Source organism: Abramis brama (assembly GCF_963993115.1).
Source record: "Abramis brama genome assembly, chromosome: 10".
Lineage (NCBI taxonomy): Eukaryota > Metazoa > Chordata > Actinopteri > Cypriniformes > Leuciscidae > Abramis > Abramis brama.
This window is the reverse complement of record NC_139972.1, coordinates 2,510,001-2,527,500: the sequence shown is the minus strand read 5'-3', so window position 1 is coordinate 2,527,500 and position 17,500 is coordinate 2,510,001. Positions and strand designations below refer to the sequence as shown.

The 17,500-nt window shown below is 38.4% G+C and overlaps 1 protein-coding gene across 1 annotated transcript in view; it reads right to left on the bottom strand.

Annotated features, from left to right (window-relative positions):
- Positions 1-17,500, bottom strand: part of clpb (ClpB family mitochondrial disaggregase) — a 49,694-nt gene that overhangs the window by 808 nt on the left and 31,386 nt on the right. The window contains exons 8-16 of the mRNA XM_084127315.1: positions 12,734-12,811; positions 10,467-10,522; positions 10,333-10,377; positions 7,609-7,770; positions 6,424-6,580; positions 4,311-4,384; positions 4,112-4,231; positions 3,398-3,502; positions 1-947 (exon numbers count right to left, since the gene is read on the bottom strand). The exon at positions 1-947 is cut by the window's left edge and continues 808 nt beyond it. Coding sequence (XP_083983441.1) covers positions 669-947; positions 3,398-3,502; positions 4,112-4,231; positions 4,311-4,384; positions 6,424-6,580; positions 7,609-7,770; positions 10,333-10,377; positions 10,467-10,522; positions 12,734-12,811 — 1,076 coding nt within the window. The 3' untranslated portion in view covers positions 1-668. The remainder of the gene's footprint in view (positions 948-3,397; positions 3,503-4,111; positions 4,232-4,310; positions 4,385-6,423; positions 6,581-7,608; positions 7,771-10,332; positions 10,378-10,466; positions 10,523-12,733; positions 12,812-17,500) is intronic.

Below are 17,500 nucleotides of genomic sequence, written 5' to 3'. Positions count from 1 at the left end.
GTTTGAGTGAGTGTGAGTGTGTGTGTGTGAGTGTATATGTGTGTGTGTTTATGTATGTGTGTGTGTGTGTGTGAGTGTGTGTGAGTGTATATGTGCGAGTGTGTTTATGTATGTGTGTGTGTGTGTGAGTGTGTGTGTGAGTGTATATGTGCGAGTGTGTGTTTATGTATGTGTATGTGTGTGTGAGTGTGTGTGTGTGTGTGTGTGTGAGTGTGTATATGTGCGAGTGTGTGTTTATGTGTGTGTGTGTGTGTGTATATGTGCGAGTGTGTGTTTATGTGTGTGTGTGAGTGTGTATATGTGCGAGTGTGTGTTTATGTGTGTGTGTGTGTGTGTGTGTGTGTGTGAGTGTGTGTGTGTGTGAGTGTATATGTGTGAGAGTGTGTGTGTGTGAGTGCATATGTGCAAGTGTGTGTGATATTTTCAGTCTGTACACATGACAAACGCTCGGAAACGTGACGAAAGCCTTCATTACGAACATCATAAAGCTGCTCTGATTTATGTGAGTTATTAAAGTTACGAGCTCAGCTGTGATGAAACACTGAACGCATCATATTTTTAACATGCTAACACTAAAACAACACACACTTCTCTCTTCATGTGTTTCTGAAGCTTCACTGGAGTCAGTGATGTCATATTCACACACTAACCGGACTGGAGTGTGTGTCTCAGTGACGTCTGTGGGCGTAGTTCACGTCGTCGGGGTTCAGCGGCGAGCGGATGTTCAGTGTTCGGGCGGTGCTGTCGTCTCCCACCAGCTCCAGACGCAGAACCTTCACTTCCTGTCCTCCGCCCTTCACTTCCTGTCCTCCGTCCTTCACTTCCTGTCCTCCGCTCTTCACTTCCTGTCCTCCTTCCACTTCCACGAAGAGTCGTAGTGTACATCCCTTCGGCAGAAGCTCCTGCTCGTGCGCAGCGGCCAACTGATTCACCAGCCGCCGCTCCACCTGCACACACACACACACACACAGATTTTGTCAGGTTTTGGTCACTTCTGGGTAAAAATTTGTCCCCAAAATATAGTTAAGTAGGTACACACAAACACACACACACACACTCACAGACATACAGACTAACTAACTAACTATGCTGTATATACACTAATGTTTTTAAAAGAGTCTCTTCTGCTCATCAAAGCTGCATTTATTTAATCAAACTACAGTAAAAATCGAACCCTTGTTCCCTGAGAACGTCCCCGTCGATGACGGCACTATAGGGGAACGCCTCTGAGCGTAACGCGTCTGAAGCATGAATGAAACTAATCCGATCCACTGGCGTAGCGTAATGATGTAGCGTGATGATGTAGCGTGATGACGTAGCGTGATGATGTAGCGTAGCGTAATGACGTAGCGTGATGATGTAGCGTAGCGTAATGACGTAGCGTGATGATGTAGTGTGATGGCGTAGCGTGATGGCGTAGCGTGATGATGTAGCGTAGCGTAATGACGTAGCGTGATGATGTAGTGTGATGGCGTAGCGTGATGGCGTAGCGTGATGACGTAGCATGATGGCGTAGCATGATGATGTAGCGTAGCGTAATGACGTAGCGTGATGATGTAGTGTGATGGCGTAGCGTGATGGCGTAACGTGATGATGTAGCGTAGCGTAATGACGTAGCGTGATGATGTAGTGTGATGGCGTAGCGTGATGGCGTAGCGTGATGACGTAGCATGATGGCGTAGCATGATGATGTAGCGTAGCGTAATGACGTAGCGTGATGATGTAGTGTGATGGCGTAGCGTGATGGCGTAGCGTGATGATGTAGCGTAGCGTAATGACGTAGCGTGATGATGTAGTGTGATGGCGTAGCGTGATGGCGTAGCGTGATGACGTAGCATGATGGCGTAGCATGATGATGTAGCGTAGCGTAATGACGTAGCGTGATGATGTAGTGTGATGGCGTAGCGTGATGGCGTAGCGTGATGACGTAGCATGATGGCGTAGCGTGATGATGTAGCGTAGCGTAATGACGTAGTGTGATGATGTAGCGTAGCGTAATGACGTAGCGTGATGGCGTAGCGTGATGACGTAGCGTGATGGCCTAGCGTGATGACGTAGCGTGATGACGTAGCGTGATAGCCTAGCGTGATGACGTAGCATGATGGCCTAGTGTGATGGCGTAGCGTGATGGCCTAGCGTGATGGCGTAGCATGATGGCCTAGCGTAATGGCCTAACGTGATGGCCTAGCGTGATGGCCTAGCGTGATGGCCTAGCGTGATGGCGTAGCGTGATGGCGTAGCGTGATGACGTAGCGTGATGACGTAGCGTGATGACGTAGCGTGATGACGTAGCGTGATGGCCTAGCGTGATGACGTAGCTTGATGGCCTAGCGTGATGGCCTAGCGTGATGACGTAGCATGATGGCCTAGCGTGATGGCCTAGCGTGATGGCGTAGCATGATGGCGTAGCGTGATGATGTAGCGTAGCGTAATGACGTAGCGTGATGATGTAGCGTAGCGTAATGACGTAGCGTGATGGCGTAGCGTGATGGCGTAGCGTGATGGCGTAGCGTGATGACGTAGCGTGATGGCCTAGCGTGATGACGTAGCGTGATGACGTAGCGTGATGGCCTAGCGTGATGACGTAGCGTGATGGCCTAGCGTGATGACGTAGCGTGATGGCCTAGCGTGATGGCCTAGCGTGATGGCCTAGCGTGATGGCCTAGCGTGATGGCGTAGCGTGATGGCGTAGCGTGATGGCGTAGCGTGATGACGTAGCGTGATGGCCTAGCGTGATGACGTAGCGTGATGACGTAGCGTGATGACGTAGCGTGATGGCCTAGCGTGATGGCCTAGCGTGATGGCCTAGCGTGATGACGTAGCATGATGGCCTAGCGTGATGGCCTAGCGTGATGGCCGCTACAAAGGGCCGCCGGCACACAACAGCGTTAGCTTTAGCGATGCAGCAAGCGCTCTCTGTTGTGTTTCTGTCTATTTATTTGGTGTTGTCTGTGATATATGTATTTGAAATGGCAAGTGAGCAGTTCAAGTCAAGTCATCTTCATTTATACAGCGCTTTAACAACATAGATTGTTTCACAGCAGCTTTACAGTGATAATAGGAAATTATTATTCTTGAACTTTTGATCAATTCAAATTCAATTCAAAACTGTTCATATTGTTCATAAATCGTGAAACACTACCATTCAAAAGTTTGGGGTAAATAAAAAAAAAAGAAAGAAATTAATACTTTTATTCATCAGGGACGCATTAAATTGATCAAAAGTTACAGTAAAGACATTTATAATGTTACAAAAGATTCTATTTCAAATAAACGCTGTTCTTTTGAACTTTCTATTCATCAAAGAATCCTGAGAAATCAAATGTATCACGGTTTCCACACTGATAATGCTGATGATTGTGACTGCTGTGATTGATGAGTGATTGACAGGTGTCACCTCGTGTTTGATGGATCGAGCCCCATAGTGCAGGTTATACCCCCCCGCCAGCAGCTCCAGCACGGGACGCTCCCACAGCAGCGTGATGTTGTGCCTCTGCTTGGCCTGCGCAAACACACACACATCAACACTATAGATATATATGTGTGTGTATATATACAACATTATAATGATTATTAATAATATTACTCATATTAAATAATATGTTGTTTAACATTGAAGCTTGTTGTTTTTCTCACTGTACCACACCAGATCATTTAGATTTTTTAAAATGCTGGTATCAACACATTTCTAACGACACACACACACACACACACACACACACACACACACACACGCGCGCACTGATGTATGACTAAAGGCCCTGAACAAGCGTGTTTGTCCCTGCAGGCAGACGTCTGACAGATATGAAGTTTTATACATATTTAAATATTTATGAATAGACCACATGTTAACTTCACTAATATGATTACAGTCGTCAGGAGAAGCAGCTGCTATTGATCCTAGTGTGAGAGTGTGTGTGTGTCAGAGTGTCTGTGTGTGTGAGTGTGTGTTTGTGAGTGTGTGTGAGTGAGTGTGTGTTTGTGAGTGAGAGTGTGTGTGTACAGTATTTAAAGTCAGAGGCTCATTGGTGTGTGTGTGTGTGTGTTGAGTGTGTGTGTTGAGTGTGTGTTTAGTGTGTGTGTTGAGTGTGTGTTTAGTGTGTGTGTTCACCTTCTTGGCCCAGTAGTTGAGCTCTTTGCTGACGAGCTGGATTCGCTCGGAGTGACAGAACGGCAGAAAGTAAACGATCTCGTTGATCCTCCCCAGAAACTCGTCACGCCTGAAGTGACCCTGAAACGCACCAATCAGATTGAGCGGTGACACATCAGCAGCCAATCAGAGAGCTCGAGCACATGAGGACCATCAGTACCTTCAGGATGGGCCGGATCACCTGCTCCTTGAACGTGTTTGAGATCGTGATCTTCTCGCTCTTCTGAACATCTTCTACACACACATAAATGTCAAATATTATCACACGGCTCTGTGGAATACTTGATTCTGATTGGTCAATCCCAGTATATTATTCCCAGGGGCCGGTTTCACAAAGCTATTTTAGACTGGTCTATAGTGTTAGACTAGTCTAAAATTTGCTCATAGACTAGTCTAATGGAAGTTAGACTGTTTCACAAAAATAAAGACTGACTTAATTTAGACCAAAAAAATTAGACACCTCTTACCCCCAGGCTAACTTAGGTTTAAGACTCTGTTACCTTGGCAACCAGCAGTAACAATCAGTTAGCCTACATTACAAACAGCCAGAAGAAAAGGGAAAATGGCTCATAATTTAAACATTTCTTCTTGTTACTACATTCCCAAGTAAAATGTCCTTGTAACTGTTAGGGCCGTTACATAGTCAATGCGAGCAACGATCGACGCGCTCCCTTTCATAGTCTAAACAGTGGACGCAAGCACCGCTCACTACGCAACAGGGAGTAGTAGAGTCATAGTGGAGTCATAGCTCTGAACGCCAGTCTATTTCGCTTCAAACGCTCGCTTTGGACGCGCGAATGGATTCAAAATGTTCAAGCGTCGAACTAGACGCGGATTTGACGCTCTATTCGCGTTTGGTGTGAACGCAGCATAATAACAGGCTGCGATGTCAAGATTGCAATGCTGATGTGTGTGTGTGTGTGTGTGTGTTTCAGAGAGAGAGAGGCACGGGCGCGATCGAACAGTGGAAACATAAAAACATACTCCGTCATTTATACTCCTCCAACAAACACATATTTTCCGCTGGGGTAAACTGCACTGAGTGGTTGAATGCACTTACTCGATCCGCCATGTTTTTTGTTTTGAAAAGTGTCTTATTTTACCCAGAATGCATTGCAGTGTAGTCCTACTTAGGATAGTCAGAGTCTTAAGTGCTTTGTGCAACGGTCTGATTTAGATGTCTATCTGAAGTCTGACTATCTACTATATCTAAGCCATAGTCAAAGTCTATCTTTGTGAAACCGGCCCCAGATAACAACAGAAACAGAAACACAGGCTCATCCGGGTCACTGAACGCTATACGCTCGCTAGGAACCTTTTTTCTTCGTGGAAGTTTTGTGTTTGGTGAGCTAATAAAATATTAAAACTCAGTCGAATCAATATTTTGTGTACAGTTATTTAATTATGCCGTCCAGTATCGTGGACTCGCTCTCGTTTCATACAAATGCTGCGGCGGCCATTTTGAGACTATTGTTTTGTACACTGTTGGATTATGGGATACAAACAGGTACGATTTTAAAACAGTTTAATCTGAAATCAATATCTCTAATCTCCATAATTATTAATGTGTTGAAATGCTGTGTAATAAGTGTTATGACTGTAAACCGTATCTCTTAAATATCCGTCTAGTTTGATCTCGCCGCTGAAACTGAAGCTTTGCGTTTAAAGAGCTAATAAAATATTTCAACTCAGATCAATATTTCGTGTCTAATTATTTACTTATGTGGCAAGTAGCGTGTAATAAGCGGATAATGTACATCCAGACAGTTGTTATCTCAGAATAAACCCATTCAGGTGTGTGTGTGTGTGTGAGTGTGTGTGTGAGATCTCAGAATAAACCCCTTCAGTGTGTGTGTGTGTGTGTGAGATCGCAGAATAAACCTCCTTCAGGTGTGTGTGTGTGTGTGTGAGATCGCAGAATAAACCTCCTTCAGTGTGTGTGTGTGTGTGAGATCTCAGAATAAACCCCTTCAGTGTGTGTGTGTGTGTGTGTGTGTGAGATCGCAGAATAAACCTCCTTCAGGTGTGTGTGTGAGTGTGTGTGTTATCTCAGAATAAACCCCTTCAGGTGTGTGTGTGAGATCGCAGAATAAACCCCTTCAGGTGTGTGTGTGAGATCGCAGAATAAACCCCCTTCAGGTGTGTGTGTGAGATCGCAGAATAAACCCCTTCAGGCTGATGAAGACCTGATCCTGATCACCCTGTCGGGTTTATTTTGAGATAACAACCGTCTGGATGTACATTATCCGTTACTGAAATGTTTAATTCCTCACCCAGATTTTCAGCAAGGCGTCTGCGGCTTTGCTCCTGAGCTTCCTGTCTCAGCTGCAATGCATGATGGGCAATTTCATCGCTGGCCACATTGGACGTCATGATGAAGATGGCATCTTTACACTCGATCGTCTTCCCCTTCCCATCAGTCAGTCGACCCTGAAACACCAGCACATCTTCAGGAGCCACAGGGTATTATGATTAATATAGCTGTAATATTGCACAGCTCTGTGCATAAAGTTGGATATACAGTATATATTATACACATATATACTGTACACTAAAATAAAGTGACATATTGTATGTAGTAAATCTCAGCTGCTTGATGGTTTGCATCATCGTAAAATGTGAACTATATTATCGCCCAGCTCTAAGCTCTAATAAAATAAATAAATAATACTAATAAAAAAAAAAAATCATAAAAATGTAAAATTTTAAATGATTTTAAAATAAAAAACAATTAAAATAAAAACCTTGGTAAAAATGTAATGAACCATGAAATATTAAATTAAAACAATTTGAATATAAACAATCAAAATAAAAGTAATATACATATAAAATTAAAATAAATAATTTTATTAAAAACAATCAAAACGATAACATTTTAAAATATAAACAATCAATCATTCAACATTAAATCATTCACTAAAAATGAAATCATAAAAATGTATTAAAAAACCCAAACAATTGCAATTAAAACCATAAAAATAAATTGAATAAAAAAAAGTAAAATTTAAATAAATAATTTTAAAATAAAAACAATACAAATAAAAGCCATAGTAAAAATGTTATGAATCATAAAATGTAAAATTAAGATAAATAATTTGAATATAAAAACAATCAAAATAACATAATAAAAATGTCATATTAAAAAAATTAAATATAAACATTCACAAAAATTTTATCATAAAAATGTAAAATTTAAATAAATAATTAAAAAAGAAAGACATTAAAATAAATAATTTTAATAATATTTATAGCAAATTTCAGCTGCTTAATTGCTCGTACCATCATAAAAATGTAACTATATTATCGTCCAGCTCTAATCTGATAAATGCGACGATAAGCCATGAAGATATTAAGATATTATAAACATCAACATCGTGATTTTCTGCAAAGCTGTGTCGTGAACTTGACTTGACTAATACTAAATCCTCCTTTTCCCACAGATGATTGTGAGTCTGTACCTCGTCAAAGAGCTGTAACATGATGGTCAGCACGTCTGGATGAGCTTTATCCACCTCGTCGAACAGAACCACAGCGTTCGGACACTGTTTGAGCTGTTTGGTCAGCTGACCACCTTCTTCATGACCCACGTACCCTGGAGGAGAACCAATGAACTTCGCCACCTGAGAGAAACACACAAAACACATAAAAGACAACGAAGATGAGAACTGGGCAGATCTGACCTCTGAGGAGATCGACACGATGATTCAATCAAACACACACACTCTTCATCCGGCCAAACTGAGTGACAGTGACAGTCCTCTATCAATACAATAAGTGTGTGTGTGATTGAATTGTGTGCGTTTAGACTCAGTCTAAGGTCACAGTTCTAACAGCACGACTAAACGGCTTATGAAGAGAAGCGCAGAGATCAGATCCTACTAAACCAGAAACCACAAGCTCAACTGCACTCAATATTACTGTAATTCTGCAATTCATAACACAATAAGCACATGATGCTGCATCAGTGACGCCACAAGATACAAGCCCCTACAGTAAGGTGGCCCTTATTTTTCAAGTTTTGATTTATAATTGTCTGACCCCCTCAAGTAGTTCCAATACATGAAAAAAATAATTCAGGCAAAATATGAGCTCATTTGAACAATATTTAGAGGTGGCTCGATGACGTTGAAATTTTGTATAATCAGTTATTATGCTCAATTTGTGATAATTACCACTTGCCTAATTTTATGTAAACTATTTAAATTACATACTTGCTTGGCAATTCTGAATTTACACCTATTTTGCACAAAATACATTCTATGCATTTCTTGCAGAAGCATAAATTGTGTTAACGACGGGCTAACGAAGCCACTTTCACAGAAATGCGTGGTGTTAAGAAACTCTGAACTATTGACTTTGAACTGTGCAAACTTAGTCCAGGCAAAGTAGCGTTTTACGACAGACTAACTGTAAAATATTTTTTTGCAGCTTAGATAATTTCTATGAGGTGTACTTTCACTGTGTAAAGTTTAATTGTGGTAGGAGTAAAGGAAAAAATTAAGCCTATGCGGGTGTATTTTGGGTAGCCTATATTCGATTAGTGTATAGCTCATTTGCATATTCAAATTCATTTTCAAAGAAACTTGTAATACAAAAAAAATGACTCTTCATGGGTACTTTCATTGTGTAAAGTTTCATTTTGATAGGAGTAAAGGAAAAAAAATAGCCCCATTGGGGTGTATTGTTGCCTGGCCTTATTGGCACACATCTCGGATGGATGAGAATTGAACATATTTCCTCAACTAGGATTTCTTAGGACTTTTAGTATGTTGTTCTGGACACCTCATAGAAATGATCTAAGCTGCAAAAAATTATTTTACAATTAGTTCTATTTTTGGCTCCAAAATTAGTTACTTTGCCTGGACTAAATGTGAAAAGATGCGTATCATCAGTTATCTTACAATAGTCAAATGTATGTTGCGTAAGATATATTTGGTTAAATAATTAATATAGTACTCACATTGAACTGTGATCAAGTAATAGGCTATGTGATTTGATGCATTCTGCAAACTGTGTATAGTATTGAATACAATGCTCAATGCTAAACGTTTTAGAATGAAGAATTTTGCTGACTTGCAGAATTGCCTACAAAAACAGCGAACTTTGATGTGCTTGAGCTACCTCTAAATATTAATATTTTTGCCCCATTTTTTTTCTGGGGTGTTTTTAGCATAAATGGAACCAATCTAGCGGGTCAGGCTGCAGAAAAACGGAAAAAAATGTTTTTCGTACATTTAAGGGCCACCCTACCCTACAGTAGATATCAGTGCAAATCAGGGTTTGTTACTTAATCATAACAATTCACATTTAAATAATACTGTAAACAATCCAAAACACCTACTTAATATTAATTTAACCATAAAAATGCTAAATTAAAATTCAAATAAACACATACAAAAATAAATAAAAGCTGTAAAAACATTAAAAATAAAAATCTTACTAAAAAGAACTGAATAATAAAAATAAACAACTGTAATAAATAAACCCAAATAAAACACTTACTGAAAATCATAAAAATGCCAAATCAAAATAAATAAATAATTCTAATACAAACATTTATAAAAAAACCTAAAACCTAAAATAAAGTGAACTTGAGCATAAAAAATGCAAAATAAAAATAAACAATTGAATTTTTGAAAAATGTAAAAATAAAACAGTTAATAAAAATGTATTAAATCATAACATTTTAAAATTAAAATTTATAAATCATTTTAAAATTAAAACACAAATAAGAAAATAATTCATAAAAATGCCAATTAAAATAAACATTTTTAATCCAAATAAAACACTTACTAATAGTGTTAAATCAATGTATAATGTGTAAAATGTATAAATAATTAAAAAATAAAAACAACAAATAAAAACCTTATTAAAAAATAAACACGTTAAAATAAACATTTCTAATAAATAAATCCAAATAAAACACTTACTAGAATGTTAAATCATAAATATGTCAAATTAAAATACAAACACAAATAAAAATCTGAAGAATAACATGAGTAATGAGGTTATTTACACATGGCATACTTGTGTTGTTTCTGGTCAAACACAAACAGCCTTCAAAACTCAGTTAGAGATTGTGAATTTTGCAAGTTTGACTGAATTCTACCCTAAAAAACAAACAAACTGCGTCTAACAACAGTTGAGTCAATGAAACGGGTCTGTGTTTGTGTGAGTCTCACCTCATGTTTCTCTTGAAACTCAGACATGTCCATGCGGATGAAACCCTGAGGAAAAGAACGACAGAATCTTGTTATTCGCCCTTCATGCGCAGCCGATCATTTCCAATAAAGGTTTATTTACTGACTTCACTGACCTTCTTAATGTCTTTATGCATGTATCGAGCCACTTGCTTGGCCAGCTCGGTTTTACCTGCACAAACAGCCATCAAACATTTCTTTGCTTCTATGCAATTAATTTCATCAAACAATAAAATGTGTCAGTGATCACGTGAGAGTGGTTTTGACTCATAATTATGACGTGATTCTGTCAGGATTTCTACTTCCTATTGGGAAAAGAGAGATGTGTTTATTTTGCTGGCGTGTTGTGGCGTCCATCATCTCTCCCTCCCTTTATTCCTCTCTCAGGGTAATGTAGTCTATGAGAGTAAATATCGCTCTTATGAATTTTAATAAACGCATATATGGTAAGTGGAGGGACTTGTTGAATATTGATGGCGTGCGATCAGACGTGCCGCTGGCGAGAGGAGAAACATCTCTTCATCAATCAAAGCGCACAAAACAAACACTTTCCCCAGTAGATTAATCACAGTATTTTAGGACAATTTGTTTTGCATTGCAAGTTTTTGAAACGTTATTTTTAAATAAAGTTTTAATCTGAACATTGGATAAAGCCAGGTTCAAAACTCTTGTTTGATTTTGTTGACATGTTAGAGTTTAAGGTTTTTACTGAGGGGATTTTGGATTTCTCTTTTTATCACTCCATAAATCAGAAAATACTGTCAACAGACCAAAAAAACACATTTTTAACCATGTTTTAAGGAATAAAATGTTATATAAATCAAGCAAATGATGTTATGAACAAACCCCTCAGTAAAATCCTTCAGAATATAGATATGAATAAAACTGTAAGTTTTGGTGTATATAAGTGCTGCTGAAGTGGAGGACAAAACTCATTTTGAGAACATGGCTTTTAAAGATATGTACTGAAATTGTAATCTACAGACACAAATAGATAAAGTGCAATAAAATAAACTTTCTTTACACCTGTCTGAAAGAAGTTATGTTATGTAAGCATAAGAGACCCCAGAACTGACCAGTGCATGAAAAAACAAAAAAAACATTGGTTTTCTGTAGTGATTCGGCCTTAAAAGAGACACTAAACGTGTGCATGTTCATCATGCCTGATGACACGGATCTGGTGAATAAACCCGTCTCTGAATATATAATATTAGACTTTAAATCACTTTCAGAGTTTTATGAAACTCCTGCGTTACTTCTTGAACATCTGCGTTTATTATAAAGCGAAACTGCATCTGAATGAACAACAAAAAAACAATGTTTAACATTTAGCAGATGCTTTTATCTAAAGCACCCTTCAATATGAAAAAAAAGCGTATTAGCCGATGAAGAGGAAGACGAGGGGATGTTCTTCATCATACCAGCCATTCTCAACACATTTTTACCAAGTTTTAAGGAATAAGCTTATATAAATCAAGCAAATGATGTTATGAACAAACCCCTCAGTAAAAATGTTCAGAACATAGATATTAATAAAACTGTAAGTTTTGGTGTATATAAGTGCTGCTGAAGTGGAGGACAAAACTCATTGCTTTAGATGATATATCTATGATTATATTTATTAATACTAGGCAAAAATTCATAGGCAAAAAAAGTTATTTTTGTAGTGGTGTGTTTGTTGTTTTGAATTAGGTGACTGTTGTTTTTGTTTTGTCTTGTGTCTATTGTCTTGTTTTGTGTTATGTAATTTAACTTTTGTGTATTAGGACCCCCTTGAAAACGAGATGATGCATCTCAAGGGGTTTATCCTAAAGAATAAAATTCGCTACAAATATAAAAGAAAGATGTTTAATTATACTTGAAAAAATGGAAAAGTACTGATTCCCGACGAGCCGAGGAAGAGGAAGACGAGGGGATGTTCTTCATCGTACCAGCCATTCTCAACATATTTTAACCAAGTTTTAAGGAATAAAATGTTATATAAATCAAGCATATGATGTTATGAACAAAACCTTCAGTAAAATCCTTCAGAATATAGATATGAATAAAACTGTAAGTTTTCTGTAGTGTCTCGGCCTTAAAGAGACACTAAACGTGCACATGTTCATCTGTGAATAAACCCGTCTCTGAATATAATATTATACTTTAAATCATTATTTATGAAACTCCTGCGTTACTTCTTGAACATCTGCGTTTATTATAAAGCAAAACTGCATCGGGATGAAAAAAAAAAAAAGTTTAACATTTAAGCAGATGCTTTTATCTAAAGCACCCTTCAATATCAATATATATATATATATATATATATATATATATATATATATATATATATATATATAAATAAAAAAAAAGCTTATTTTTCCTCGGAAAAGGAAGAAGTTACCGATTCCGGACGAGCCGAGGAAGAGGAAGACGAGTGGATGTTCTTCATCGTACCAGCCGTTCTCCTTCCTCCTAATGGCTGAGGAGAAAAACAGACAATAATTAACTCTCGACAGACAGACAGACAGACAGACAGTAATGACAGACCGGACGAGAGCAGATCTGGAAGAGAGCAAAGCCTTTCTAAAAAAGAAAAAAGACAAAGACTGAGGAAAGACAGAATGACGGAGAGAGAGAGTGAGACAGGGTCTCTCTGCACCATTAGACACACACTAATTTCATTACGCTGCTGCAACGCTGGAGCAACTAAATCAGGTTAGAATAGATCCAGCAGAGACGGCCACGATAACACACACTCACCATGGCAACCGGCGAACATGTGTGTGTGTGTGTGTGTGTGATCGTCAAACGTCATTACAGCAGGAATATGTTTGTGTTGAGCTGCGTAAAAGACAATCCCGAAACGTATCGCACATACGCTTTCTATCTCAATGGGGACTTTGCATAGACTTACATTGTTTTTATATATAGCGCTAGTTATAAATGCTATAACCTAACCCTGCATTTTTACATTGTACTTATATTTAAAAAATACCTGTATGCAAGTACAGCTGTGATTATTTTCTGTAAATTAATTCAAAGCGACTTGTTGAAGGAATTTTTCCCACAGACTGAAAAAATCCTTTTTTTAACCACGTTTTAAGGAATAGAATGCTCTATAAATCAATCAAATTCTGTTATGAACAAAACCTTCAGTAAAATCCTTCAGAATATAGATATGAATAAAACTGTAAGTTTTGGTGTGTATAAGTGCTGCTGAAGTGGAGGACAAAACTCATTTTGAGAAAACGGCTTTTAAAGATATGTCCTGAAATTGTGATCAAAAGACGCAAATAGATAAAGTTTAATTAAACTGTAAAATTGTATCATTGTAAACTGTTTACTTACTGATTAATAACAAATGACACACACAAACACACACACACACACAGTGTCTCGTCATGCGTCACACACACTGTCCTTCAGGAGACAGAACATTTCAAAGGCATCAGGATGTCAAACACACACACACACACACACACACACTCCGTCCTTGAGAGTGAACATGTGATAACTCATTTTTAATCCCGTTTATTATCAGCCAATCAACACACACACACACACACTCTCAACCACTAGAAAGCTGAACACAATCATTCATGATTCCTGGATGAAATAGTAAACATGAGAGAGAGAGAGAGAGAGAGAGAGAGAGAGAGAGAGAGAGAGAGAGAGAGAGAGAGAGAGAGACAAAGTTCCTTAACAAATCTGATTCCTAAAATCAACATTTGTGTCCTTTACATTTGTAATATCTATGCAGTAAGACACTAGAGCTGGTGTTTTATAGTGAATATAGTCAATCCGCCACTATATGACAGCGCCTCAAGTGTCGTATTGATGAAACCCAGACCAGAGCAAGAGAACGACGGTACCCGTGTGTAACAAAAGAACACGCATGTGCCGTGATGCTCTCTGTGCCTCCTAATGACATTAGTGAAGATAATCACCACCAATAACCTTTAGTCCCTGAGAGCACAAGCCAGAATCAGCCCTTTGTGTGTGTCACTTCACATCCGTCTCGAGATCAACGACAGTCTCATTGTGTTGATGTGTGGAAACAAAGACTAAAACAATGACTAAAAATGTTGTAATTTCAGTACAGTTGTAGATGATCTATACAATCATTAGTAGTTTAATCGAATATGAATAAAAAACAAAACCTGAGTAATTTTCACAATAACTATATAGATCATAATATTAATATTCTTGCTGGGATTTGCACCGGTCGAAAGTTTGGAATAATTAAGATGTAATGTTTCTGAAAGAGTCTCTTCTGCTCACCAAGGCTGCATTAATTTGATCAAAAATACAGTTAAAACAGTGAAATATTATTCCAGTGTAAATCAGCTGTTTTCTATGTGAATATACAGTAAAGTGTAATTTATTCCTGTGATCAAAGCTGAATTTCAGCATCATTACTCCAGTCTTCAGTGTCACATGATCCTTCACAAATCACTCTAATATGATGATTTGATGCTCAAGAAACATTTATGATTATTAATTATGTCGAAAACAGTTATTTTTCAGGATTCTTTGATGAATAGAAAGTTCAAAAGAACAGCATTTATTTGAAATAGAATCTTCTGTAACATTATAAATGTCTTTACCGTCACTTTTGATCCATTTAATCTAAAACCCATTAAAAAAAATGCACTACTTAAGTGCAAAAGATTTAATCTAGTTGCCAAAGCAACATTTCTAATTACGTTGAAGTACTAAAATAACTACAACTGATAAATAATAATAATAATAATAAATAAATAATTTTAAACGCACAACAAAATTGCTAAAACTTCAACTAATATTAAAGTGAACATAAACATAAAATCTAATTAGAAATATGAACAACAACTCTCAATGACACTACAATAACACAGGCTGAAGTGCATCAGATCTATTATACAGTGTGTGTGTGTTTAATGTCTCTCTGTGACTCTGCCTGATGTATGCACTATATCAGCTCTCACAGATCAATAACGCTGGTTTTATCACAGTGCTGATGGGATCCAATTGCTTTCGGGACAATTTGCCACAGCAATAACTGTCCATTTATCAAATCAGAGGCAGAGATTCGGCTCACTGTTTCCTCCGCTGTCTCTCTCTCTCAGAGATCTGCGAAATCACTCATCAAAACCCTGTCAGAACCGGATCAGAACCCAGCGAGCTCTGGGAAACTCACAGTCCTCTATACAGACCTGAAAATCACTGACTCTTTTGACTTAGCAACTGCATAGCAACTCCCTAGCAACCACCTAGAGCAGTGTGACATCATGCACAAAAAACAACACACAGAAAATATACAAACCTGGTTTAAATATATATAGCGCAAAACGTTCATGTTCAATTCCCAGCTTGTGATATTTTCATAATAAAGGCATAAGTGTCAAATATACAGTGAAGAAAATAAGTATTTGAACACCCTGCTATTTTGCAAGTTCTCCCACTTGGAAATCATGGAGGGGTCTGAAATTGTCATCGTAGGTGCATGTCCACTGTGAGAGACATAATCTAAAAAAAAAAATCCAGAAATCACAATATATGATTTTTTTTAACTATTTATTTGTATGATACAGCTGCAAATAAGTATTTGAACACCTGTCTATCAGCTAGAATTCTGACCCTCAAAGACCTGTTAGTCTGCCTTTAAAATGTCCACCTCCACTCCATTTATTATCCTAAATTAGATGCACCTGTTTGAGGTCGTTAGCTGCATAAAGACACCTGTCCACACCATACAATCAGTAAGAATCCAACTACTAACATGGCCAAGACCAAAGAGCTGTCCAAAGACACTAGAGACAAAATTGTACACCTCCACAAGGCTGGAAAGGGCTACGGGGAAATTGCCAAGCAGCTTGGTGAAAAAAGGTTCACTGTTGGAGCAATCATTAGAAAATGGAAGAAGCTAAACATGACTGTCAATCTCCCTCGGACTGGGGCTCCATGCAAGATCTCACCTCGTGGGGTCTCAATGATCCTAAGAAAGGTGAGAAATCAGCCCAGAACTACACGGGAGGAGCTGGTCAATGACCTGAAAAGAGCTGGGACCACCGTTTCCAAGGTTACTGTTGGTAATACACTAAGACGTCATGGTTTGAAATCATGCATGCAGTAGCGGTTTTTGGCACGGGCGAACCGGGCAATCGCCCGGGGCGGCATTTTTGGGGGGGCGGCGCCGCCGGCACGAGCAGAAAAAAAAAATAAAAATCTGCGCGGCGAAGCGGTTTTCTATTATCTGTCATTTCACTGTGTGGGGAATTGGCAAATTTGCGCCCCCTGCAGCTGCAGGCGCCCCTGCTTGCTGAGAAGATGCCGTGCACAGAAGCTGTTTGTTTGAGAAGGGGAAAGAGGAGGAGGCGCGGGCGCGGATGACAGTTCACCTCTGGGTCTCTCCCAAATGGAACGGACAAGGGGGGGGATCCATATTGGTATCTAAGTTAGTCACACCTCGACTTTCTTCCAAATAACGCACATTTCATTCATAATATTATAAATACAGGCCTCTATATTTCCTGCACATTTTTGTTTTTCTGAATTGTCTGAATGGCTAATAAAAATAGGTAATACAAAACGATTACTTGGTCACCACCACCAAGGTGAATTGGTTTAGTCTTGACTTCTGGTCGTGACTCGTCGTGAGTGACAGTTGGTATGGGGGGGGATCAGGGGAAATCTGTTGATTGTCGATGTCGAGTGCCAAATAAGAGATGGATAAGAAAGGTCAAAGCCATCAGGTGCCCAATATAGAAACGAGCGAAAGATAAAGGTATACAACTATGTTTTCTCTGTATGATTACGGTATCCATGTCATGAATGAAGGGGCAATATTGATTGGTGGGTATAACTCTTATTTGTTAGCCTTTTTGCTATGATTCTTGCTGTGCTTAACAATAATTCGTTTTTAACTCAAACACGAGATCTAATTTCACCATAATATTGTGCTTTGCAACAAAACTGTTACAAGTTCAGTTATTACACTGCAAAAAAATGCTTTTCTTACTTAGTGTTTATGTCTTGTTTCCAGTCCAAATATCAAACATTTCTTAAATAAAGATGCATAACGTTATTTTACTAAAGTAGTAAAATGACATAAGATATTAAGTCTTGTTTTCTGGGGAAATAAATAAAAATTGAGTTTTTGCTTAAAACAAGCAAAACATGATCTGCC